This window comes from Bombina bombina, chromosome 1, assembly GCF_027579735.1.
Source record: "Bombina bombina isolate aBomBom1 chromosome 1, aBomBom1.pri, whole genome shotgun sequence".
Lineage (NCBI taxonomy): Eukaryota > Metazoa > Chordata > Amphibia > Anura > Bombinatoridae > Bombina > Bombina bombina.
The window spans coordinates 1534613209-1534640458 of NC_069499.1; the positions used below are offsets into that span (position 1 = coordinate 1534613209).

Genomic DNA, 27250 nt, shown 5'->3' on the forward strand with positions numbered 1-27250 from the left:
AAAGTTCCCTCTTTTTTGGGAACCACAAACAGATTTGAGTAAAACCCTTGTCCTTGTTCCGACCGCGGAACCGGATGGATCACTCCCATTAATAAAAGATCTTGTACGCAGCGTAGAAACGCCTCTTTCTTTATTTGGTTTGTTGACAACCTTGACAGATGAAATCTCCCTCTTGGGGGAGATAATTTGAAGTCTAGAAGGTATCCCTGAGATATGATCTCTAACGCCCAGGGATCCTGGACATCTCTTGCCCAAGCCTGGGCGAAGAGAGAAAGTCTGCCCCCCACTAGATCCGTTCCAGGATCGGGGGCCCTCGATTCATGCTGTCTTAGGGGCAGCAGCAGGTTTCCTGGCCTGCTTGCCCTTGTTCCAGGACTGGTTAGGTCTCCAGCCTTGTCTGTAGCGAGCAACAGCTCCTTCCTGTTTTGGTGCAGAGGAAGTTGATGCTGCTCCTGCTTTGAAATTACGAAAGGAACGAAAATTAGACTGTCTAGCCTTAGGTTTGGCTCTGTCTTGAGGCAGGGCATGGCCTTTACCTCCTGTAATGTCAGCGATAATTTCTTTCAAACCGGGCCCGAATAAGGTCTGCCCCTTGAAAGGTATATTAAGCAATTTAGATTTAGAAGTAACGTCAGCTGACCAGGATTTTAGCCACAGTGCTCTGCGTGCCTGAATGGCGAATCCGGAATTCTTAGCCGTAAGTTTAGTTAAATGTACTACGGCATCTGAAATAAATGAGTTAGCTAACTTAAGGGCTTTAAGCTTGTGTGTAATCTCATCTAATGGAGCTGATTCAAGTGTCTCTTCCAGAGACTCAAACCAAAATGCTGCTGCAGCCGTGACAGGCGCAATGCATGCAAGAGGTTGCAATATAAAACCTTGTTGAACAAACATTTTCTTAAGGTAACCCTCTAACTTTTTATCCATTGGATCTGAAAAGGCACAGCTATCCTCCACCGGGATAGTGGTACGCTTAGCTAAAGTAGAAACTGCTCCCTCCACCTTAGGGACCGTTTGCCATAAGTCCCGTGTGGTGGCGTCTATTGGAAACATCTTTCTAAATATCGGAGGGGGTGAGAACGGCACACCGGGTCTATCCCACTCCTTAGTAACAATTTCAGTAAGTCTCTTAGGTATAGGAAAAACGTCAGTACTCGCCGGTACCGCAAAATATTTATCCAACCTACACATTTTCTCTGGTATTGCAACTGTGTTACAATCATTCAGAGCCGCTAACACCTCCCCTAGTAATACACGGAGGTTTTCCAGCTTAAATTTAAAATTTGAAATATCTGAATCCAGTTTGTTTGGATCAGAACCGTCACCCGCAGAATGAAGCTCTCCGTCCTCATGTTCTGCAAATTGTGACGCAGTGTCTGACATGGCCCTAATATTATCAGCGCACTCTGTTCTCACCCCAGAGTGATCACGCTTACCTCTTAGTTCTGGTAATTTAGCCAAAACTTCAGTCATAACAGTAGCCATATCCTGTAATGTGATTTGTAATGGCCGCCCAGATGTACTCGGCGCTACAATATCACGCACCTCCCGAGCGGGAGATGCAGGTACTGACACGTGAGGCGAGTTAGTCGGCATAACTCTCCCCTCGTTGTTTGGTGAAATATGTTCAATTTGTACAGATTGACTTTTATTTAAAGTAGCATCAATACAGTTAGTACATAAATTTCTATTGGGCTCCACTTTGGCTTTAGCACATATAGCACAGATATCTTCCTCTGAATCAGACATGTTTAACACACTAGCAAATAAACTAGCAACTTGGAAATACTTTTCAAGTAATTTACTATAATATGAAAACGTACTGTGCCTATAAGAAGCACAGAAAAAGTTATGACAGTTGAAAATTAATAAACTGAAAAGTTATAGCATCAAATCTTTGTAAAAAACACAATTTTAGCAAAGGATTGCTCCCATTAGCAAAGGATAACTAACCCTGATAGCAGAAAAAAATAAATAAAAAAATACAGAAATAAACGTTTTTTTATCACAGTCAACTACAATCTCACAGCTCTGCTGTGAGTGATTACCTCCCTCAAAACAAGTTTTGAAGACCCCTGAGTTCTGTAGAGATGAACCGGATCATGCAGGGAAGACAATAAACTTCTGACTGAATTTTTTGATGCGTAGCAAAAGCGCCAAAAAAGGCCCCTCCCCCTCACACATAACAGTGAGAGAGATCAGTAAACTGTCATAAATTAAATAAAACGACTGCCAAGTGGAAAAAAATAGTGCCCAAAACATTTTTTCACCCAGTACCTCAGAAAATTAAACGATTTTACATGCCAGCAAAAAACGTTTAACATTAATAAATTGAGTGTTATTAAAAAGCCTGTTGCTAGTCCCTGCAAATTAGGCTAAAGTTTTATGCATACAGTATAATTCCAGTGAAGTGCCATTCCCCAGAATACTGAAGTGTAAAATATACATACATGACAGCCTGATATCAGTTGCTGCTACTGCATTTAAGGCTGAGTTTACATTATATCGGTATGGCAGAATTTTCTCATCAATTCCATTGTCAGAAAATAATAAGCTGCTACATACCTCTTTGCAGATTAATCTGCCCGCTGTCCCCTGATCTGAAGTTTACCTCTCCTCAGATGGCCGAGAAACAGCAATATGATCTTAACTACTCCGGCTAAAATCATAGAAAAACTCAGGTAGATTCTTCTTCAAATTCTACCAGAGAAGGAATAACACACTCCGGTGCTATTATAAAATAACAAACTTTTGATTGACGGTATGAAACTAAGTATAATCACCACAGTCCTCTCACACATCCTATCTATTCGTTGGGTGCAAGAGAATGACTGGTAATGGCAGTTAGGGGAGGAGCTATATAGTAGCTCTGCTGGGTGAATCCTCTTGCACTTCCTGTTGGGGAAGAGTTAATATCCCATAAGTAATGGATGATCCGTGGACTGGATACACTTAACAAGAGAAAACTGTATTACTAGAACACAAGGGGTAAAAAACCGGAAGGACCCAGTAACTGCCAATCAGTTAAACCACCTGCAAAGTTGTGCTAGAGACCACTGAGCAGAAAGGCTTCCAAGTAACTAAGCCCTGTGGCTCCCAGCTCCCACAAAACGTACCCCCCGACCCGAAGGGAGAGAACATCCCTCTACCCCTGAGGGGGAGAACAGAGGACACAAAAAGAGATCCAAAGGACCACCAACAAGGGTAAGAAGAAACCTCAAAATGACTAAAGCGAACCCAAGGTTGCTACAAGACCACCGCCCAGGGAAATTAACTCCCTATAAGGACAAGGACCAGAAAGTAACTCCACACCCATGAAGAGCGATCACGAGGAAGAACAAAGGTCCACCCTCAGATCCATGACACAGCACCATATAACTTACGGTGCTCCAAGGAAACCGCAAGCTCCTCACTGTACCATAGTCTAGCCGACACAACCGCTAAACTAGTCAAACAGAGGTAGACCAACTGTCCTAGCAGATAAAAAAGGCTCTCTGAGAGAACACAGAGCCACACTGACAAGAACTCACGCAGACCAGTCTCAAGGCAGCAAAGCTGACCCTAAGCCATTGTGGTACACCATCCCACAGAAAAAATGACGAAAAATATCGGCAACAACTTCCCGTCCAGGAAGAATCCAGACCCTAGAAGAGCGCCCAACACCCGCAGCAAATGTAACCAGTGGAGGGATGGACACTGAGAACCCCCCACCAAAAGTAGGAGAACAGGATCAACTGAAAGTACACGGTCAAGACTCAACAGAGCAGACATATCCCCAACCCCCACTCCGAGGTAACGGACCCAGCCCAGAAAGCTGGCAACAACTGAAGACAGAGAATACAAAATTCTCTGAACCAGACCTCAGGAAGAGAAAGAAGGGGCTAAGAGGAAACAACACCCATGGGAGAACAACTCTCACCATTACTTAAATCTGGAATGCTACCACAAAGCCATGACAGAAAAACTATGTGCTCGGGTTCCAGAATCCCTACACAGCTCCCTTCCCTAAAGAAGGAACAGTCCCAAAAAAGGAAGATAGGGCACTGAACTACAGCAACCTACTACCAGAATCCAGCCCCATTATCTCGTGCACGCAAGGAAGGGAAGAACCGCTCGGAAATGAGCAGCTAAGGACCCTCGGGGCCTCAACGGATACTGTGATACTTCCAAAACCTCCCCAAAGGAGGGCAAATGCAAAGGAACCACATCCCCAGCCATAGGCATGGAGAAGAGGATGTAGAGAAATGGTAAAACCCATACCATTAAGAAGAGACCATTCGGCCATTACTGCCAGCTCAGTCGATACAAACAACCACCAGCCTACATCAAGGTGCAATAGCTGCCCCTGATGACAATTGTAGGATCCCGCCTGAGAGACAGTAAAACTAACCATCAGGCAGTTACCAAATCTCCCATTAGGGAAAAAACCAACCCCACCTGAAGGGACAAGTGAATGTTCCAAAACCTAAAGGTTGAAACTGAATCACCCAGGACTGAATCCAGAATCTGGACACCGAAATCTCAGGCAGGATACATGGCCATGTTCTAACCCCTTGAGGAACCATCAAGCTGCCTCAGACGGGGAAGCACACCCTGAGCAGTGCAACCCACATCCCAATGTCCTTGGACATTGGGAAATTGTAATAGACTCAGACCAAAGAGCCTAGAAGACATCTTAACATGCCTAAGAAGACGGCAACCAGCACCGGAGGTAAAACTGAACCCAAGACCCTCTGCTTGCAAGCCCAAAGAGCTGGATCCCCTAGAGGGTCGAAGGGCAACACCCCAGAGTCAAAAGAGCATGGGGATTACAAGGGACAGGCTCTAAACAAGCCCTTAGGTTGAGAAGACAACATATTCTCAAAAGATCCCTACAGGATCATTCTCCCGGAGATCCCTGTACGTCCAAGGAATAACGATGGGAGCCTCACAACTCCTAGCCAACAAGCTGACCAGGGGAATGCCGGGGAAGAAACAGAATTAACCCAAACCCCTGCACTCCCATATATGAGAGCGATATGCTGAAAAAGGACATGCCCAAACTTCCAGACAGAGATGACCCGATCCCCCAAGAAGGGAAAACAGCAGCCCCAGCAACCTACGAGAGGAACTGTGACTAGGCCACAAGAACAGACATTCAGAAGATACCAAAAGTTAAAATAAAAATCCCATCCATTCTGGTACACCAGACGTCCGGAGGTCATCCAAACCTCCAAACCATAAGGGAATGGAGAACTTCAGTTCCGAGTCAAAGGACCTCCAGAACCCCCTGTATCGAAAGGCAAAGAATGACTGGGGGATGAGGTAAGTGGGGGAGGTATTTAAGCCTTTGGCTGGGGTGTCTTTGCCTTCTCCTGGTGGGCAGGTTCTAAATTGCTAAAAGTAATGAATGCAGCTGTGGAATCTTCCCATTTAAGAAGAAAACCCCAACATTTTATTTCATGAATTGGTTAGAACTTTCAATTTTAAATTTTTTTCCAATGTACTTCTATTGTCAAATTTGCTTCATTATCTTATTACCCTTTGCTGAAGGAACAACATTGCACTACTGGCAACTAGCTGAACACTAACACTAGTTAACCAATCACAAGACACAAATGTGTGCAGGCACCAATCAGCAGCTAGCTTCCACTAGTGTAGGATATGTGCATATTCTTTTTCAACAAAGGATACCAAGAAAACGAAGCACATTTGAAAATAGAAGTGAATTTAAACATGTCTTAAAATGACATGCTCTATCTAAATCATGCAAGATTAATTTTGAATTTTCTATCCTACCACTGCACATTCCTTCTTGAGAATTAGGTTAGATTTAGAAAAAAATTGTGTTCCAAAATTTTTAAAAAAAAATGCCACAGGTGTCAGACTAAAAGAATCATTTTTAATTTGAAAACTCAAAAATGGTGAGAAAAAATATTGTTAAACAATGTGTTAATTTCATATGGAATGACCCGTAAACCATTGGGGCGATGGAGCTGACGCGCTCACCTGCTTGCGTTGACTTCCGTCTTGCTTTCTTTATATCTTCTTCTGTTTTATTGCTGAGTTTAATCTCTAATTGCTGAGTTTTTACTTCCAGATCTTTCTGCCTTTCTGCTAAAGCTTTTCTAGCCTTTAAAAAAAAAAGAAGAGACAATTAAAAAACGTTACTTGTTAAAGGTATTGTAACATGAGGGTGCAGGTTTACTACACAGTGAATGAACATATTTAGCTATCTCTGGTCACTGGTTCTGTTATTTTGTGTGTTTTTTTTACGTACACATCTGGAAGTCACTGGTCACTGGTTCTGTTTGAGTGAACAATAAAGTTTTATTTTGTGGGGGTCACATACACATCTGAAAGTCATTGGTCCTGTTTGAGTGAACAATAAAGTTTTATTTTGTGGGGGTCACATACACATCTGAAAGTCATTGGTCCTGTTTGAGTGAACAATTAAGTTTTATTTTGTGGGGGGTTACATACACATCTGAAAGTCATTGGTCCTGTTTGAGTGAACAATAAAGTTTTATGTTGTGAGTTTTTTAAATACACATCTGAAAGTCGCTGGTCACTGTTTGAGTATTTTTTTTTACGTACCCATATTCTATATGAGCAATGAAGAACTGATTGTAAAGGGTTTTCAAAGGGACAATAAACTCAAGTTAAAGGAACATGAAACCCATTTTTTTCATGATTCAGATAGAACATGCAGATGCAATTTTAAAGAACTTTCTAATTTACTTATATTACCATATTATATATATATATATACATGCAGGTAGCCCTCAGTTTACGCCGGGTGAGGTTCCAGAAGGAATGGTTGCAAATTGAAGTATATATATATATATTTTAATAATCATGGGTGAGCTCTTCAGCAAAGGAAACCAATAGAACAAAGCAAATGTGATAATAGTAGTAAAAAGCAAAGTTGTTTAAAAGTGCATGCTCTATCTGAATCATAATTGTGGCTTTACTACACCTTTAAATACACGCATAATGTCCGACAGCAGATGAACAGGACAAGGAAACTATATAATTCTCTAATACTCTTTGCCCAGGTTTTTAAAGAGCTTCATTACTCTCTATAGGAGGCAGCTTACTGGGACTTCCAGCTTCCGCCTTCTTTTATAGAGTTGAGTGAGGTCTGACCATCAGTGTGATATTTCACTCCATGACAGCAAACCTTAGAGAATGAGTTCTCAAAACACATGCAAGTTCCTATACCTATACATAGGTATTGATGGCTGTATTGCCAATATATTGTAACTATGTTTTAGTCATGTTTTAACAGTTCCATGTTATGTAATTGACGATAATGATGTAAAATCCAGATGTCATCAAAAAGAGCCTCTGCCATTGTTGCGCCATCTTGTTTTTTCGAGTTTGAGCATGTGTATATAAGTGGCTGATTTTGTTTTCTTTTATCAGATCTGTGTTATCGGTTGATCTGCGGGGCTTGAGCATGTGTATGTCAGTAGCTGATTTTGTTTTCTTTTATCAGATCTGTGTTATCGGTCGATCTGCGGGGTTTGAGCATGTGTATATCAGTGGCTGATTTTGTTTTCTTTTATCAGATCTGTGTTATCGGTTGATCTGCGGGGCTTGAGCATGTGTATATCAGTGGCTGATTTTGTTTTCTTTTATCAGATCTGTGTTATCGGCTGATCTGCGGGGCTTGAGCATGTGTATATCAATGGCTGATTTTGTTTTCTTTTATCAGATCTGTGTTATTGGTCGATCTGGGGGGCTTGAGCATGTGTATATCAGTGGCTGATTTTGTTTTCTTTTATCAGATCTGTGTTATCGGTTGATCTGCGGGGCTTGAGCATGTGTATGTCAGTGGCTGATTTTGTTTTCTTTTATCAGATCTTTGTTATCGGTCGATCTGCGGGGCTTGAGCATGTGTATACCAGTGGCTGATTTTGTTTTATTTTATCAGATCTGTGTTATCGGTCGATCTGCAGGGCTTGAGCATGTGTATATCAGTGGCTGATTTTGTTTTCTTTTATCAGATCTGTGTTATCGGTCGATCTGCTGGGCTTGAGCATGTGTATATCAGTGGCTGATTTTGTTTTCTTTTATCAGATCTGTGTTATCGGTTGATCTGCAGGGTTTGAGCATGTGTATATCAGTGGCTGATTTTGTTTTCTTTTATCAGATCTGTGTTATCGGTCGATCTGCGGGGCTTGAGCATGTGTATGTCCGTGGCTGATTTTGTTTTCTTTTATCAGATTTGTGTTATCGGTCGATCTGCGGGGCTTGAGCATGTGTATGTCAGTGGCTGATTTTTTTTTCTTTTATCAGATCTGTGTTATCGGTTGATCTGCGGGGCTTGAGCATGTGTATATCAGTGGCTGATTTTGTTTTCTTTTATCAGATCTGTGTTATCGGCTGATCTGCGGGGCTTGAGCATGTGTATATCAATGGCTGATTTTGTTTTCTTTTATCAGATCTGTGTTATTGGTCGATCTGGGGGGCTTGAGCATGTGTATATCAGTGGCTGATTTTGTTTTCTTTTATCAGATCTGTGTTATCGGTTGATCTGCGGGGCTTGAGCATGTGTATGTCAGTGGCTGATTTTGTTTTCTTTTATCAGATCTTTGTTATCGGTCGATCTGCAGGGCTTGAGCATGTGTATACCAGTGGCTGATTTTGTTTTATTTTATCAGATCTGTGTTATCGGTCGATCTGCAGGGCTTGAGCATGTGTATATCAGTGGCTGATTTTGTTTTCTTTTATCAGATCTGTGTTATCGGTCGATCTGCTGGGCTTGAGCATGTGTATATCAGTGGCTGATTTTGTTTTCTTTTATCAGATCTGTGTTATCGGTTGATCTGCGGGGTTTGAGCATGTGTATATCAGTGGCTGATTTTGTTTTCTTTTATCAGATCTGTGTTATCGGTCGATCTGCGGGGCTTGAGCATGTGTATGTCCGTGGCTGATTTTGTTTTCTTTTATCAGATTTGTGTTATCGGTCGATCTGCGGGGCTTGAGCATGTGTATGTCAGTGGCTGATTTTGTTTTCTTTTATCAGATCTGTGTTATCGGTCGATCTGCGGGGTTTGAGCATGTGTATATCAGTGGCTGATTTTGTTTTCTTTTATCAGATCTGTGTTATCGGTTGATCTGCCGGGCTTGAGCATGTGTATGTCAGTGGCTGATTTTGTTTTCTTTTATCAGATCTGTGTTATCGGTCAATCTGCCGGGCTTGAGCATGTGTATATCAGTGGCTGATTTTGTTTTCTTTTATCAGATCTGTGTTATCGGTCGATCTGCCCGGCTTGAGCATGTGTATGTCCGTGGCTGATTTTGTTTTCTTTTATCAGATCTGTGTTATCGGTCGATCTGCGGGGCTTGAGCATGTGTATATCAGTGGCTGATTTTGTTTTCTTTTATTAGATCTGTGTTATCGGTCGATCTGCCGGGCTTGAGCATGTGTATATCAGTGGCTGATTTTGTTTTCTTTTATTAGATCTGTGTTATCGGTCGATCTGCGGGGCTTGAGCATGTGTATATCAGTGGCTGATTTTGTTTTCTTTTATCAGATCTGTGTTATCGGTCGATCTGCCGGGCTTGAACATGTGTATGTCCGTGGCTGATTTTGTTTTCTTTTATCAGATCTGTGTTATCGGTCGATCTGCGGGGCTTGAGCATGTGTATATCAGTGGCTGATTTTGTTTTCTTTTATTAGATCTGTGTTATCGGTCGATCTGCCGGGCTTGAGCATGTGTATATCAGTGGCTGATTTTGTTTTCTTTTATTAGATCTGTGTTATCGGTCGATCTGCAGGGCTTGAGCTTGTGTATATCAGTGGCTGATTTTGTTTTCTTTTATCAGATCTGTGTTATCGGTGGATCTGCGGGGCTTGAGCATGTGTATGTCAGTGGATGATTTTGTTTTCTTTTATCAGATCTGTGTTATCGGTTGATCTGCGGGGCTTGAGCATGTGTATATCAGTGGCTGATTTTGTTTTCTTTTATCAGATCTGTGTTATCGGTTGATCTGCGGGGCTTGAGCATGTGTATGTCAGTGGCTGATTTTGTTTTCTTTTATCAGATCTGTGTTATCGGTTGATCTGCGGGGCTTGAGCATGTGTATGTCAGTAGCTGATTTTGTTTTCTTTTATCAGATCTGTGTTATCGGTCGATCTGCGGGGCTTGAGCATGTGTATGTCAGTAGCTGATTTTGTTTTCTTTTATCAGATCTGTGTTATCGGTTGATCTGCGAGGCTTGAGCATGTGTATATCAGTGGCTGATTTTGTTTTCTTTTATCAGATCTGTGTTATCGGTTGATCTGCGAGGCTTGAGCATGTGTATATCAGTGGCTGATTTTGTTTTCTTTTATCAGATCTGTGTTATCGGTCGATCAGTGGGGCTTGAGCATGTGTATATCAGTGGCTGATTTTGATTTCTTTTATCAGATCTGTGTTATCGGTTGATCTGCGAGGCTTGAGCATGTGTATATCAGTGGCTGATTTTGTTTTCTTTTATCAGATCTGTGTTATCGGTCGATCTGTGGGGCTTGAGCATGTGTATATCAGTGGCTGATTTTGTTTTCTTTTATCAGATCTGTGTTATCGGTCGATCTGCTGGGCTTGAGCATGTGTATATCAGTGGCTGATTTTGTTTTCTTTTATCAGATCTGTGTTATCGGTCGATCTGCGGGGTTTGAGCATGTGTATATCAGTGGCTGATTTTGTTTTCTTTTATCAGATCTGTGTTATCGGTCGATCTGCGGGGTTTGAGCATGTGTATATCCGTGGCTGATTTTGTTTTCTTTTATCAGATCTGTGTTATCGGTCGATCTGCGAGGCTTGAGTATGTGTATATCAGTGGCTGATTTTGTTTTCTTTTATCAGATCTGTGTTATCGGTCGATCTGCGGGGTTTGAGCATGTGTATATCAGTGGCTGATTTTGTTTTCTTTTATCAGATCTGTGTTATCGGTCGATCTGGGGGGCTTGAGCATGTGTATATCAGTGGCTGATTTTGTTTTCTTTTATCAGATCTTTGTTATCGGTCGATCTGCGGGGTTTGAGCATGTGTATATCAGTGGCTGATTTTGTTTTCTTTTATCAGATCTGTGTTATCGGTCGATCTGCAGGGCTTGAGCATGTGTATATCAGTGGCTGATTTTGTTTTCTTTTATCAGATCTGTGTTATTGGTCGATCTGGGGGGCTTGAGCATGTGTATATCAGTGGCTGATTTTGTTTTCTTTTATCAGATCTGTGTTATCGGTCGATCTGGGGAGCTTGAGCATGTGTATGTCAGTGGCTGATTTTGTTTTCTTTTATCAGATCTGTGTTATCGGTCGATCTGGGGGGCTTGAGCATGTGTATGTCAGTGGCTGATTTTGTTTTCTTTTATCAGATCTGTGTTATCGGTCGATCTGGGGGGCTTGAGCATGTGTATATCAGTGGCTGATTTTGTTTTCTTTTATCAGATCTGTGTTATCGGTCGATCTGGGGGGCTTGAGCATGTGTATGTCAGTGGCTGATTTTGTTTTCTTTTATCAGATCTGTGTTATCGGTCGATCTGTAGGGCTTGAGCATGTGTATGTCAGTGGCTGATTTTGTTTTCTTTTATCAGATCTGTGTTATCGGTCGATCTGTAGGGCTTGAGCATGTGTATGTCAGTGGCTGATTTTGTTTTCTTTTATCAGATCTGTGATATTGGTCGATCTGCGGGGCTTGAGCATGTGTATATCAGTGGCTGATTTTGTTTTCTTTTATCAGATCTGTGTTATCGGTCGATCTGTAGGGCTTGAGCATGTGTATATCAGTGGCTGATTTTGTTTTCTTTTATCAGATCTGTGTTATCGGTCGATCTGTAGGGCTTGAGCATGTGTATATCAGTGGCTGATTTTGTTTTCTTTTATCAGATCTGTGTTATCGGTCGATCTGTAGGGCTTGAGCATGTATCAAGTGCCTTTGGCTGCTGATGTTGGTGTGTCCATTTTGTTTTCAATATTTAGTCAATATTACTAATATGGGTACATGTTCTGCTCTACTGTGCTCCAATGTTGTTTAAATCAAAATGTTGTAACTGTTTGAATTGCAGTCAGTCGATGTTGAAAAAGGCACAGGAAGTGTCATAAAACAGCCATTAAAAAAAAACATTGACAAGAATGGAACTGACCCCAAAGTTAAACAAACTTTTCTTTCTTTCTTTAGTTGTATTGCTCACATTCACCATCTCAAAAGTCAATTTACAAAACACATCATAAGATATCCTAAAAGACATAGGGCTAGATTACATGTTAGAGCGGGACGCAAGTTGAAAGTAAACGACTGCACTAATCAACATATATAATATATATATACAGTATATATACACACACATATATATTTACTTTTGACCCCTTTCCAGTTAAATACCTTGAAACAAGAAATATAATTTTTATTCCGTTTTAATACTTTTTAATGTTTCATTGTGTTTTGAACATAAATACTTTACATTCCAATGTTCTTCACATTGAAGATATTATTTTTATTTTTTAATATATATCTCAATATATATATATATATATATTAGGGATGAACGAAGGTTTTGTAACATTTGAAAAATGAAATTAATTTTAACACATTCGTTCGTTCATTTCGAATTTTGAATGTTTGTAAAACATTCTAACATTTATTTAATGTATTCAAATTAAGCAATATTCTAATTCGAAAATTTTTAATTTAAATATTTATAATAATATTTCTAATGTTTTCTTTAAATATAATATTCAAATTACGCATTATTCAAATTTGAAAATTTCAAATTTATATATTTGTAATAGTATTTAGAATGCTTTCTTTAAATGTAATATAATTGAATTATGCAATATTCGAATTTGAAAAATTCGAATTTATATATTTATAATAGTATGTCTAAGGCTTTCTTTAAATGTAATATTCAAATTATGCAATATTCGCTATTTGAAAAATTTTAATTTATATATTTGTATCTATTATGTATCAATTTCCAAATTTCCTACCACATGAACTATTGAACTTCTGAATAGTATTTGTTAAATAATTTTTTTTTTATTTTGAATGTGGACTTTCAATCTAATTTTGAACATCTGAAATCAAAAGTGACATTCGAAAACTATAAATAGCATTCAATTATAGAATTTTTAAGAATATTCGTTCTTATCATCATTCGATTATGTCTGATGAAACCGGAGTTATAGCCGAGAAACGCGTTGCCCTTTGTTTTTTAAGTATTTTTAAATAAATATTTTTTTTAACTTTAGCACAGTGGTAGCAACTTTTGTCTTCCAATTTGAGCTTTTTTGACTTCAAACAAGCCTTGCATCCAGTCTGGGATCTAGCCGGTACTGGAATATCTGGAGAAAAGGTGAGCTGATTCACCCAGAGATATCAGCTTGTTACTACCAGCACATAGGTGTGCTATTGCCAATGTGAGTATCCCTTTGGCTTTGGTTTACATATATTCTGCACCTTATTTTGGTTGATCTACACATGAGGTGCCCCTCTGTTTTGTGTTTCACTTTACGATTATGTAAATCAAATTTCTACAATAACATTCGTACTAACATTCGAATTTGAATATAAACACATTTGCCCATCCCTAATGTATTGATATATATTTTACAAAAAAAGGACATTTTCTTCTAAGTGAAGTACATTGGAATGTAAAGTATTCATAACTACCTTCAGCATTAGCACTGTTGGTCTACTGCGGTGTCTGGTTAGCGCGCTCCATTGAAGTTTTAAAAGAAGAAATTAGCAAGGTCACAATATCCAAAGTCCTGAAGTAGGGGGGCATTGGACTTTTGTAAGATAACTTTTTACTTTCAACTTGTAATAAAGTCACTAACCCGCCTACATTAAAAGTTTACTTTTAGTGAAGTTAGCATGCGAGCAGAAGTAAAAGTGCGCCACTTGTAATCTAGCCCATAGTATACTCTTACAATGGCTTTTGTGTCATAACACAATCAGAAAAAGCTCATATCCCCATTGTATTATAAGTATGTAGAGTGGATCCTGTGGTTTTGCGGCATGGTGCAGTTTTGTTTACCTTTTCTACTGATGCATATCGGCTGGCGAGTTGTTTCCGTAAATCTGCTATGTGGTGGTCAAACTTCCTCATGTCCTTTTTGAAGTTTTCTCTGAAATTTAATAATGGTTTCTCTACTTCACTTTGTAACTGCAAAAAAAAAAAAAGATGAGAAAATGTTTTTCTTTGCTATATCTACATTTAACACTGAGTAATCATTTATGTATACATGTGTACAAATTGTTTCAAGACTAATATAAGACAGGTGGAAATTGAAATGTGCATGGCTAGATTTCAACCTCAGCAAACAGCAGCCAGACAGGAAGCGATGAATAGTAGCAACACTTAATGCTGGCTGTGGTACTGGGATTTTGTAAGATCCAGTCGCAGAACATGCTAATTTCTAAGCCCTTGAAGGCCGCCTTTTATCTCAGTGCATTTTGACAGTTTTTCCACAACTAGATAGTGCTAGTTCTTGTGTGCTATGTGTGCTCACTCCCATGAAGTTATTTATGAGTCAGCACTGATTGGCTAAGATTCAAAAGAACTGAAATAAGGGTCAGTCTGCGGAGGCTTAGATACAAGGTAATAACAGAGGTAAAAAGTGTAGTAATATAAGGATATGTAAAACTGGGGAATGGGTAATAAAGGGATGATATATCTTTTTAAACAATACAAATTCTGGAGTAGACTGTCTCTTTAAGGAAATGATAGGACATCCAGGATGAAATATTAGAAAGACAGTCAGTGACACGAGTTAGCAAGGGAGGGGATAGGTCTGGTGCAGAGATGTAGATTTGGGTATCATCAGCACACAAATGGTATTGAAACCCATGGGAATATATTAAGGAACCTAAGGATGATTTATAAATTAAAAAGAGAAGGGGACCAAGGAGAAAGCCTTGAGGTACCCCAACAGAAAGTGGTAAAGGGTCAGAGGATGTGCCAGAGAAGGTTACACTAAAGCTCCAGGTAGGAGGAGAACCACAAGAGGGCTCTGTCCAAGATGCCGAAGGATTAGAGGGTTTGGAGGAAGAGAGAATTTACTTTATTCTACTTGTATCCTTTGTTGAAAGCATACCAAGGTAAACCCAGGAGCAGCAATGCACTACTGGGAGCTAGCTGGGGATTGGTAGCTACATACATATGCCTCTTGTCATTGTCTCACCAAATGTGTTCAGCTGGTGCCAAGTATTGCATTGCTGCTTTTGAAAATAACTTTAAAGGGGCAGTCTACATCAAAATGTTTATTGTTTAAAACGATAGATAACCCACTCCCCAGTTTTGGACAACCAACATAATAACAATTATATTAAAGGGACACAAAACCCAATTTTTTTCTTTCATGATTCAGATAGAACATGCAATTTTAAGCAACTTTCTAATTTACTCCTATTATACATTTTACTTTGTTCTTTTTGTATCTTTCTTTGGTCCATTTTTGGTTTGGCACCTGGGTAGCACTTTCTGATTGGTGGCTAAATGTAGCAAGCGTTACCCAGGTGTTGAGCCAAAAATGGGCCGGCTATAAGCTTACATTCCTACTTAAAATGGCATGCTCTATCTGAAAACTGTCAAAATGCACTGAGATAAGTGGCTGCCTTCAAGGGCTTAGAAATTAGCATATGAGCCTACCTACGTATAGCTTTTAACAAGGAATACCGGGGGCCCGATCCGATATGCAGTGTCGCATGCAAAAGCCGGCAACGCCAAATATTGCGCTGGTTTGGTATCCTATATACGGCGTAACATAGAAGTTACGCTCGTATATTTCACCCTTCGGCCGTAGTTTTTTGGCCCATAGAGTGATATACCAAACCCGCGCAGTTTGGTATCCAATATACAGCGTAAGGACTTATGTGGCGAAAATGGAGAAATCTTACTCCATTTTCACCTATGCAGGCGTAGTAAGCCTTACGCTGAGTATTGGAGCCCCGTAACTCCCTAAACTGGCTGCAAAATAAAACCTAACACCTAACGCATGCGCAATGTCTATCTACCTGTCAACCGCAATCCCCCGCCGCCATCTTTAATAAAGTGTTTAACCGCTAAACCGCCGCTCCCGGACCCTGCCGCCACCTATATTATATGTATTACCCCCTAATCTAACCCCCCTACACCACTGCAACCTATATTATATGTATTACCCCCTAATCTGACCCCCTTACACCGCCGCCACCTATATTAAATTTATTAACCCCTAATCTGACCCCCCTACACCGCCGCCACCTATATTAATTTTATTAACCCCTAATCTGATCCCCCTATACCGCCACCACCTATATTAATTTTATTAACCCCTAATCTGACCCCCCTACACCGCCGCCACCTATATTAATTTTATTAACCCCTAATCTGATCCCTCTACACCGCCGCCATCTATAATAATTTTATTAACCCCTAATCTGAGCCCCCTACCCCGCCGCCACGTATTTTAAATATATTACCCCCTAATATGATCCCCCTACACCGCCGCCACCTATATTAAATTTATTAACCCCTAATCTAATCCCCCTACACCGCCGCCACCTATATTAAATATATTAACCCCTAATCTAATCCCCCTACACCGCCGCCACCTATATTAAATATATTAACCACTAAACCTAAGTCTAACCCTAACACCCCCTAACTTAATTATTATTGAAATAAATCTAAATAATATTAATATTATTAACTAAATTATTCCTATTTAAAACTAAATACTTACCTATAAAATAAACCCTAAGATAGCTACAATATAATTAATAATTACATTGTAGCTATTTTATAGTTTATGTTTATTTTACAGGTAACTTTGTATTTATTTTAACTAGGTACAATAGCTATTAAATAGTTAATAACTATTTAATAGCTACCTAGTTAAAATAATTACAAAATTACCTGTAAAATAAATCCTAACCTAAGTTACCATTACAACTAACACTACCCTATCAATAAATTAATTAAACTACAATTATCTCAACTAAAATACAATTAAATACACTAAACTATATTACAAAAAAAAACCCACTAAATTACAAAAATTAAAAAAAGATTACAAGAATTTTAAGCTAATTACACCTAATGTAAGCACCCTAATAAAATAAAAAAGCCCCCCAAAATAATAAAATTTCCCTACCCTAAACTAAATTACAAAAGTAATCAGCTCTATTACCAGCCCTTAAAAGGGCCTTTTGCGGGGCATTGCCCCAAAGTAATCAGCTCTGTTACCTGTAAAAAAAAGAACAACCCCCCCATTACAACCCACCAACCACACACCCCTACTCTAAAACCCACCCGATCCCCCTTAAAAAAAACCTAAGTCTAACCCCCAAGTGGTCCTTACCTGTCCTGAAGACCGGCGGAGATGGTCCTGTTCCAGGCGGAGAAGTCTTCTTCCAAGCGGCGACATCTTCTTCTTCCAGGAACCAGCCGGCGCGGAGTGGAGGAGTTGAAGACCGATGACCACAGAGCTGAAGACCGTCCACTCTGGAACTGAAGACCGGCAATGCTGGAACTGAAGATCGTCAACATTGGAACTGAAGACCGGAGCCATGGAGCGTGGAGGATCCTCTTCATACGATCTCCGCCGTACACTGAATAGGAATTCAAGGTACGCGATTAAAAATGGCGTCCCTTGAATTCCTATTGGCTGATTTGAGCCTTCAAATTCAAATCAGCCAATCGGATGAGAGCTACTTTAATTCTATTGGCTGATTTGAATAGCCAATAGAATAAGAGCTACTGTAATTATATTGGCTATTCTAATCAGCCAGACTTAGGTTTAGTGGTTAATATATTTAATATAGGTGGCGGCGGTGTAGGGGGATCAGATTAGGGGTTAATACATTTAATATAGGTGGCGGCGGTGTAGGGGGATCATATTAGGGGTTAATATATTTAAAATAGGTGGGGGCGGTGTAGGGGGAACCATATTAGGGGGTAATATATTTAAAATAGGTGGTGGCGGTGTAATGGGATCATATTAGGGGGTAATATATTTAAAATAGGTGGCGGTGGGGTAGGGGGCTCAGATTAGGGGTTAATATAGTTAATGTAGGTGGCGACGGTGTAGGGGGATCAGATTAGGGGTTAATAGAGTTAATATAGGTGGCGGCGGTGTAGGGGGTCAGATTAGGGGTTAATACATTTAATATAGGTGGCGACGGTGTAGGGGGGTCAGATTAGGGGTTAATAAATTTAATATAGGTGGCGGCGGTGTAGGGGGATCATATTAGGGGTTAATATATTTAAAATAGGTGGGGGCGGTGTAGGGGGAACCATATTAGGGGTTAATATATTTAAAATAGGTGGGGGCGGTGTAGGGGGAACCATATTAGGGGGTAATATATTTAAAATAGGTGGTGGCGGTGTAGGGGGCTCAGATTAGGGGTTAATTTAGTTAATGTAGGTGGCAACGGTGTAGGGGGATCAGATTAGGGGTTAATAGAGTTAATATAGGTGGCGGCGGTGTAGGGGGGTCAGATTAGGGGTTAATACATTTAATATAGGTGGCGGTGGGGTCCGGGAGCGGCGGTTTAGGGGTTAATACATTTATTGTTAGGAGTGAGAGGGGGGATTGCAGATAGAGGGGTATATGTGTCGGGCTATTTTTGGGAGGCGTGTTAGACAGTAACGGGAGATTTAATATTTTAGTTAGTTTTTTTAGGCGGCGGCAGTTTCTAAAGTGCCGTAAGTCACTGGCGACTCTAGAAATTTGTACTTACGCTGATTTCTGGACATCGCTAGTTTGTCTGACTTACAGCACTTTAGCAACTGTCGGCAGCGTATATGTGATAGGTCGATGTGCGAGGTGAAACTACGGGTGGTGCAGGTTTCCACGCTGCGCCGTATATCGGATCGCGCCCCAAGAGAACAAATTTTATTATAAAAGTAAATAGGAGAGTTGTTTTAATTAAAATTGCAAGCCCTATCTGAATCATGCAAGTTTAATTTTCACTTGACTGCCCCTTTAACTATGTATTTAAACACTTTGCAAGCCATAGTGCAATATTACATTTTAATAACACATTAGAGCATTTTATTTTTACAATTTGAGTCACATTTTCCTCTTCGTTAGCTTTGTTTCCTAGAACATAAACACTTTTCCAAAACACTGCGCAACCTGTACTGTTATATGTCAAGAATATAGTGTGTTCCTTTGAGCAGGGGACTTGTTAGACTGCAGCTTCCAACAGCTCATAAAATAAAGTAACAACCTACACAAGAAAAGGCCGCAGTGAGTAGTTATGAGTTGGCGCAGCTGTTCATCAAAACGCATAGAAAACGTCTCCTTTTTAAAAATAGTTCTCTTGCATGTTTGGCAGGGAGAATCCTGAAGGTTATCTTAATTGAACAACTCAGAAAATATAAGGATGACATCAAATGCACATAAAGCTATTATGGCTCAAGAAAACTCCAGCAACTTCTCAGAAGTGGAAATGACTTTGGCCTCTAAGCAACTTCAGAGCCTTTGCAGTTGTTAAAGGGACAGTCAACACCAGAATTTTTGTTGTTTAAAAAGATAGATAATCCCTTTATTACCCATTCCCCAGTTTTGCATAACCAATAGTTATATTAACCCCTTAGTGACCAGACCATTTTTCAATTTTCTTTCCGTTAAGGACCAGGACTGTTTTTACATTCCTGCGGTGTTTGTGTTTAGCTGTAATTTTCCTCTTACTCATTTACTGTACCCACACATATTATATACCGTTTTCCTCGCCATTAAATTGACTTTCAAAAGATATCATTATTTTCATCATATATAATTACTCTAATTTTTTTTATAAAATATGATGAAAAACACTTTCTCTAACTTTGACCCCCAAAATCTGTTACACATCTACAACCACCAAAAACACCCATGCTAAATAGTTTCTAAATTTTGTTCTGAGTTTAGAAATAACCGATGTTTACATGTTCTTTGCTTTTTTGTGAGTTATAGGGCAATAAGTACAAGTAGCACTTTGCTATTTCCAAACCATTTTTTTTTCAAAATTAGCGATAGTTACATTGTCACACTGATATCTGGCAGGAATCCCTAAATAACCCTTCACATGTATATTTTCATGCCACCATTTCGCCGCCAAATGCGATCAAATAAAAATATAGTTAACTTTTTCACAAACTGTAGGTTTCTCACTGGAATTATTTAGAAACAGCTTGTGCAATTATGGCACAAATGGTTGTAAATGTTTATCTGGGATCCCCTTTGTTCAGAAATAGCAGATATATATGGCTTTGGCAATTAGAAGGCCGCTAAAGGCTGCTGCGCACCACACTTGTATTATGCCCAGCAGTGAAGGAGTTAATTAGGAAGCTTGTAGGGTTAATTTTAGCTTTAGCCCACCTGACACATCCCACCCCCTGATCCCTCTCAAACAGCTCTCTTCCCTCACCCACCCCCCAAAAGTCACCCCATCTTAAGTACTGGCAGAAAGTCTGCCAGTATAAAAATAAAAGCTTTTTTTTTTTTTTTTTTGGTAATTAATTTATTACATATTTTCTGCAGTGTAGGATCACCCCTAAACACCTAACCTCCCTGAGTCCCCCCAAACAGCCCTCTAACCCTCCCCCCTCTACCTATTTGCCACCATCTTTGGTACTGGCAGCTGTCTGCCAGTACCCAGTTTGCTCTAAATTATTGTATTTAAAAAAAAAAAAACAACAGTAGTGTAGCATCCCCCCTCATTAGCAAACCCCCCTCCCAGATCCCTTTACAGACATGGTACCCACATAGGATCCCGATCTCCTCCTTCCCTATCCTGCCTGCCGTGATGTAGTGTGGCGTGGCGGTCCCACCCGCTACCCGCCCCCTTCAACCCCCTTCCCTCCTCCTCCAGCGAGTGGCCTTCTCTGCATTGGTTGCTTTGCAAAGGGTGTTGTACGATGCCTCAATATCGAGGCATTACTGTAATACCCTGAAAGCGGCTGGAATCGGTCACAATCGCTTCCAGCGCTTGAAACCCCTGAAAACGTACCAGGCATGTCCTTGGTTGTTAACTACCAGTATTTGTAGGACGTTCCTGGTACGTCCTTGGTCATTAAAGGGTTAATATACTTTTTACCTCTGTGATTATCTTGTATCTGAGCCTCTGCAAACTGTGCCCTTATTTCAGTTCTTTTGACAGACTTGCCTTTTAGCCAATCAGTGCTGACTCCTAGGTAACTTCACTAGCGTGAGCTCAATGTTATCTATATGACACATGAAATAATGCCCTCTAGTGGTGAAAAACTGTCAAAATGCAATCAGATTAGAGGCGGCCTTCAATGTCTAAGAATACGAGCCTACCTAGGTTTAGCTTTCAACTAAGAATACCAAGAGAACAAAGCAAGATTGGTGATAAAAGTAAATTGGAAAGTTGTTTAAAATTACATCAAGAAAGTTTATTTTGGACTTGACTGTCCCTTTAAAGGGACACTAAACCCAAAATGTTTTTTTTCATGATTCAGATAGATCATATAATTTTCTAATTTGCTTGATTCTCTTGGTGTCATTTTTTTGAAGAAGCAGTAATGCACTACTTGGAGCTAGCTGAAAGCCAATGAAAAGAGCCATATATGTCCATCCACCAATCAGCAGCTCCGAGGCTACAATGATACAAAGAGAATTAAACAAATTAGATAATATGAATAAATTGAAAAGTTATTTAAAATTGCATGCTATTCCTGGACCATGAAAGAAAAACATGGGTTTCCTGTCCCTTTAAAGTACGAAACCTTAAATTTGTCTTTCATAATTCAGATAGCGTGTACAATATTAAAGAACTTTTCAATTTACTTCTATTATATAACTGATTTTGTTCCTTTGGTATGGTTTGTTGAAAAACAGGTAGATATGCTCAGGAGTGTGCATGTGTCTGGAACTCTTTATAGCAGCAGTTTTGAAATGTTATACAATGTGCAAATACTGCTGCCATCTAGTGCTCAAAAGCGTTCTGCCATGTTAGTTCTCCAGACATGTGCAAGCTAGCTACCTAGGTATTCCCAAAAAATACCATGAGAAAAAAGTACATTTGATTAAAAAAATATATAAGTACAAGTGATTAATTGTGCAATCATTAAGCAGCAGATGCTGCAACGCTGACCATTAAAATGGGCAGACAGGGTCCCTGTCTGGGAACATTGTCTGCCCATATGTTTATCACTATAGATCTGTATGCCATATTAAGTAGTATAACATTGATACATGGGATTTCACAACTGTTTTGTACTGCCCAGGGATTAAAGGGACATTATTTTTTCTTAAAATGAGTTGGACACCTAAAAGGGACATTTTAATGCATGTGTGTTATTTTTGCATTAGGGACCACAGTTTTCTATGTGTTTAACCCCTTTGAGCAGAACACTGCCTGTGAGACAATCAGAAAACACAGTCACACGATTTACCAATCACTGGCTGTGTTCTGCAGGACTTTATCTATGTGTTTTACCCTTGCAAATATGTATCTTTATACAGCAATATATCTATCTATTACACACACACACACATATATATATATATATATATATATATATATATATATATATATATATATATATATATATATATATATATATATATATATATAAATAAAAAAATTACATATTATATATAAAGGGCCAAATTACAAGTGGAGTGGTAAATATTGTTGTGTAATACCAGTGCACACATATGTACATATATTTACTGGGAGCACACAGTTCCCATTGACCGCAATGTAATGCACTTTTCAGTGCCGTGTTTTTCTAACACCCCACTCCCACCAACTTTAGATGCAAAATACTGCGTAATGCAGTAATTTACTGCCATCTTTAATTTTTAATAAAATACACCAGACAGTATTTTAAGGGCATTTGGGCATATTTATAAAATTAACCAGAGATCTGACTAATTTAGCGCTCCTCTTGTAATCTAGCTTAAAGTGTATTATCACAATATATAATCCAAATATATATATATACAAATATTTGAATTATAAATTGTGATAATACACTTTTGTTAGGTGATATTCTTGTCACGTCTTTTTAGGATAAGATAAGTTTGAGCAAATTAATATGTAAATGTTCTCCAGATTTATTATATATATATTATTTATATTTGAGTAGACTAATAGCACTATTATTACGTATGTGTGTTACATTATGTAGTGTAGATATCTTGCACTCATGGCGATTTGTTATTTTAGTTATATACGTTGTATTTTAGTTTTTTTATAATGTTAATTAATTTGATATGCTTTTATAGCTATCATTGTAAGCCCTGTAGATGTGAATTTGTGACAGGCAGTCTCATTTATTTTAAATGAAGATATTTATTGGCACATGCACTATTTAAGGGATACCCAAGGCGAGTAAATTTAAGATATTTTGTATTATGTTAGAATACATAAACTGAGTGAATTGATCGGATTAGTGTTGAAGCATTTGGTATTTCACAGCCATATTTGTTTGCCTGCTATGAAAAATTGGAGGTTGTTGTCTTAGAAACGTTTGGCGACTCGATTGGCTACATATTTTACATGTCAAGCATTGACTAGAAGAAAAACATGTGACCGTCCGTTGCTATAATGACGCGTCACTTGATTGATATCTGATACACAAGTTAATATCGATCCTCTTAGAAGCTAATCATTGATCAAAAGAAAAAAACACATGAACGTTGTTATAGCGACGGTGTGTTCACTTAATTGAAATCAGACCTACAAGTTAATATAGATCTTCTTATGAGTGTATATTATATCGAGACATAACGTAGATAATTCACGCATGTGCAATCTGGGCAGGCACTAACAGGTTGCCTTTGATACTTGTTTTTTTTTGATTGGTCACAATGTATTTAAAAGTCCGGAATTATGGTTATACAAATATTAAGCCTGATGAAATGATCCTGTTGTGATCGTGACACGCATTTACATGTTTGTTTTTTAGTTTGGACATTAGATGTAGTAACTTCTTCGAGCCTTACAGAGTTTGCTAACTGGTGAGTTTCTGACACATCAGCTGCCTGTTAAGCACCATTCTGCTTTTGTTGATTCTCTTTTGTGGGTATCCTTTAAAGGAATACTAAACCCATTTTTTCTTTTATGATTCGGATAGAGCATGCAATTTTAAGCAACTTTCGAATTTACTCCTATTATTCTACGTTCTCTTGGTATCTTTATTTGAAAAGCAAGAATTAAAGCTTAGGAGCCTTCCCATTTTAAGTTCAGCATCTGGGTAGCGCTTGATGATTGGTGGCTAAATGCAGCCACAATCAGCAAGCGTTATCCAGGTAGCTGAACCAATAATGGGCCGGTTCCTATGCTTGCATTCCTGCTTTTCAAATATAGATACCAAGAGAACAAAGAAAAAAATGATAATAGGAGTAAATTCGAAAGTTGCTAAAACTGCATGTTCTATCTGAATAAAAGAAAAAAATAGGTTTCATTTCCCTTTAATCTGTTTTTTCTAATAACTCTTTCATTTAAGTGATCCTTAGGATAAGGAAGAGGTCTTTTTGTTTTCTTACACAGGATTGGCCAGTGATATCAGTTAGCTGGGAGGCTGCTAATTATTCTAGTCTGCTTTGTTTGCACTTCTTTATATACGTTTGTGTTTGTCCTGCAAACCAGTGTTTTATTGCACCAAGAGGCGCCCTTGTATACAGAAGGTTTTAACCCCTATGGAACCAAGGAGCTGACTCTATATCGTTTTTGGGACTATTTTATAACAAACTAATAACTAAGATTTTTTGGTAAACTATTTTATTCTTAAAAAGCTGATTAAGATGTGTTATGTATGGATATATTAACCATTAACTTTCCACATATAGACTTCTAAGGACTTCTAAGGACAGAGTGCTCCCTTTTTTCTTTCTTTTTTGTATTTTATAATATATTTATGTTATGTTTGGTGCAACTTTTTATTTAGCCCTAACCCTTTACACAAGGTATTCAGTCACGCTAACCCAGAGAGCGCAGATTTAGTGCTTGTGTGCCTGAAATTTCAATATCGTGTGCACGCTATTGTTAGCACGCCACTTGTAATCTAACCCAGTATCGGCACAAACCTTTATTGCTGCAATAATTTGTTTTTGTGTATATTAATTATATGCAGATTGATTGTCACTGAGCAGTTAAAAAGAAATAAAACAACACATATTAAACCAATTTTTTCCTCCATGGCTTGTGCACGTGCAATATACTTAACAGTGAGAAGGTGCATATTACTGTAGGTGCTGGATACATTGTTTGGATGATGTCATGGAACTAATTTCACATACAGGGCATCCAAAGCTCATGTGTACAAAACCTAATCTCCATGGCAATATGCTGTAAATTTTCATGCTGAGTCCCACTGTCGAGTGTCACTAAATACGACATTTATGGGGTCTGACAGTAAAATAAATACACACATTAACAATGTAACATTATTTATTACCTTTGAAGAAAATTTGAGATGCACCTCAGCTTCGTCAGCTAAACTCTTCTTTACTTGCGTCCAAGCCTCTCCCAACGTTCTGTAACGTAAAAAAATAAAAGAAAAATGTTATTGCATAAAATGTATTGCTTTGATGTAAGTGTCTCAAAAGAAAATGTATGATACTGCCTACTTACTACAGTGTATTGTAAGCAGAACTTTTTGTTAAATGAACAAAATGTAGCGTTCATGTCCGCCGCACATCGATAAATGCCAACTGCATACGCTGTCGGCATTTATCATTGCACAAGCATTTCACTAGAAATGCTTGTGCAATGCTGCCCCATTCACATTTGCGGCCAATCGGTCTCTATCAGGGGGTGTCAATCAACCCGATCGTATGCGATCGGGCGGATAGCTATCCGCTGCCTCAGAGGTGGCGGACAAGTTAAGGAGCAGTGGTCTTAAGGCTCGTGCGGAAACAGATACATTCTGCTGAATACGGGGCTTGCTAAATCGGCCCCTAAGGCTCCCATTTATTAAGGTGTGAGAGGATAAAGTTACACTAACGAGGGACCATCAGCTACCTACATTTATTATGGCATAATAAAGACTTCTGGGATGTTCTTGGCCTCTGATATGCTGCAGTACTAGGGCTCAAATGCAGCTTTCAGAGTTTGATTAATGACGGCTATGGGCTAGATTATGATTGGAGCACAAACGTTTGCGCCTGAGCGATAAGGGGTATATCGCGAGGGTTTGCGCTAATTGGGCGTACCTCTTGTATGACGAGTTGAAAGTAAAAATGATCGTGTGAGCGCAATCGTGATTTACGCTAGAATCATTACTGCAACTTCAGAGCTCATGGTATCCCTTGTTGAAAAAGAATACGCACATATCCTGCACTAGTGGGAGCTGCTGCTGATTGGTGCCTGCACACATTTGTCTCTTGTGATTGGCTAACTAGATGTGTTCAGCTAGTGGCCAGTAGTGCAGTGATGGATAACAAGATAATTAAGCAAATTTGATAATAGAAGTAAATTGGAAAGTTGTTTGAAATTGTTTGCTGTGTCTGAATCATGAAAGAAAATGTTGGGGTTTCCTGACCCTTTAACTGTTTGGTGAAACATAAAAGTCTGACAGTACTAAAATAAAAGGCTTTTTTTCCTGCATTGTAGGATCCCCTCTAACCCCTCCCAAAAGATCTCTAAACCTCCCCCCTCTACTTATTAGCAGCCATCTTAGGTACTGGCAGCTGTCAGTACCCAGTTTGCAGTAATTTTAATTTTGTTTTATAAAAAGAAAACCACAAAAACATGTTTTTATGTTGTGTAGCTGCTCCCTATCTCCCCCCTCCACATCCGAGATTATATCTGTCCCTACCCCCCCTTCACATCTAGGATCCCCCCTCCCTTCCACCCACTACCACCCCCTCCCGCCCCCCTCCAGCGATGGGCCATAATTGTGATGGCTTCCAGATGCTTTCAGGATAGACCGCCTGGTACCCCAAATGAGTACCTCTGTCAGAACACTTCCCTTGTCCTGGACATCCCTTTATCCAGAGCAATAGCTCCTGGTATCTCCCTTTGACCGCAGTCTAAAGTTATAGGTGAACAGAAGGGGTCTGAGCACAAAATGAACACTTTATTTAAAAGCAGCACACAGATTTATACACTCTGACATTCCAGAGTCACAGAGCTTCAGCATAAAGAGGGAAGTGTTTAAATAGTAAAACAAACATATGAACAATACATCAATCCTCTAACAATTGTCTATTCACAGGTAAAACAGATTAACATATCAAGCTTATTAACTGGGGAACACAATCAGTTTACCCAGACAGACTCCTGAGACACAATCAGATCTGAAACATAAATAAAATACATCTTATTACAAA

At 39.3% G+C, this 27250-nt stretch overlaps 1 protein-coding gene across 1 annotated transcript in view; it reads right to left on the reverse strand.

The window, feature by feature from the left end:
- The window catches only part of LOC128654568 (growth arrest-specific protein 7), a 187918-nt gene that overhangs the window by 41373 nt on the left and 119295 nt on the right, over window positions 1–27250 (reverse strand). Inside the window, exons 4-6 of the mRNA XM_053708558.1 lie at window positions 25375–25453; window positions 14011–14139; window positions 5989–6112 (exon numbers count right to left, since the gene is read on the reverse strand). Coding sequence (XP_053564533.1) covers window positions 5989–6112; window positions 14011–14139; window positions 25375–25453 — 332 coding nt within the window. The remainder of the gene's footprint in view (window positions 1–5988; window positions 6113–14010; window positions 14140–25374; window positions 25454–27250) is intronic.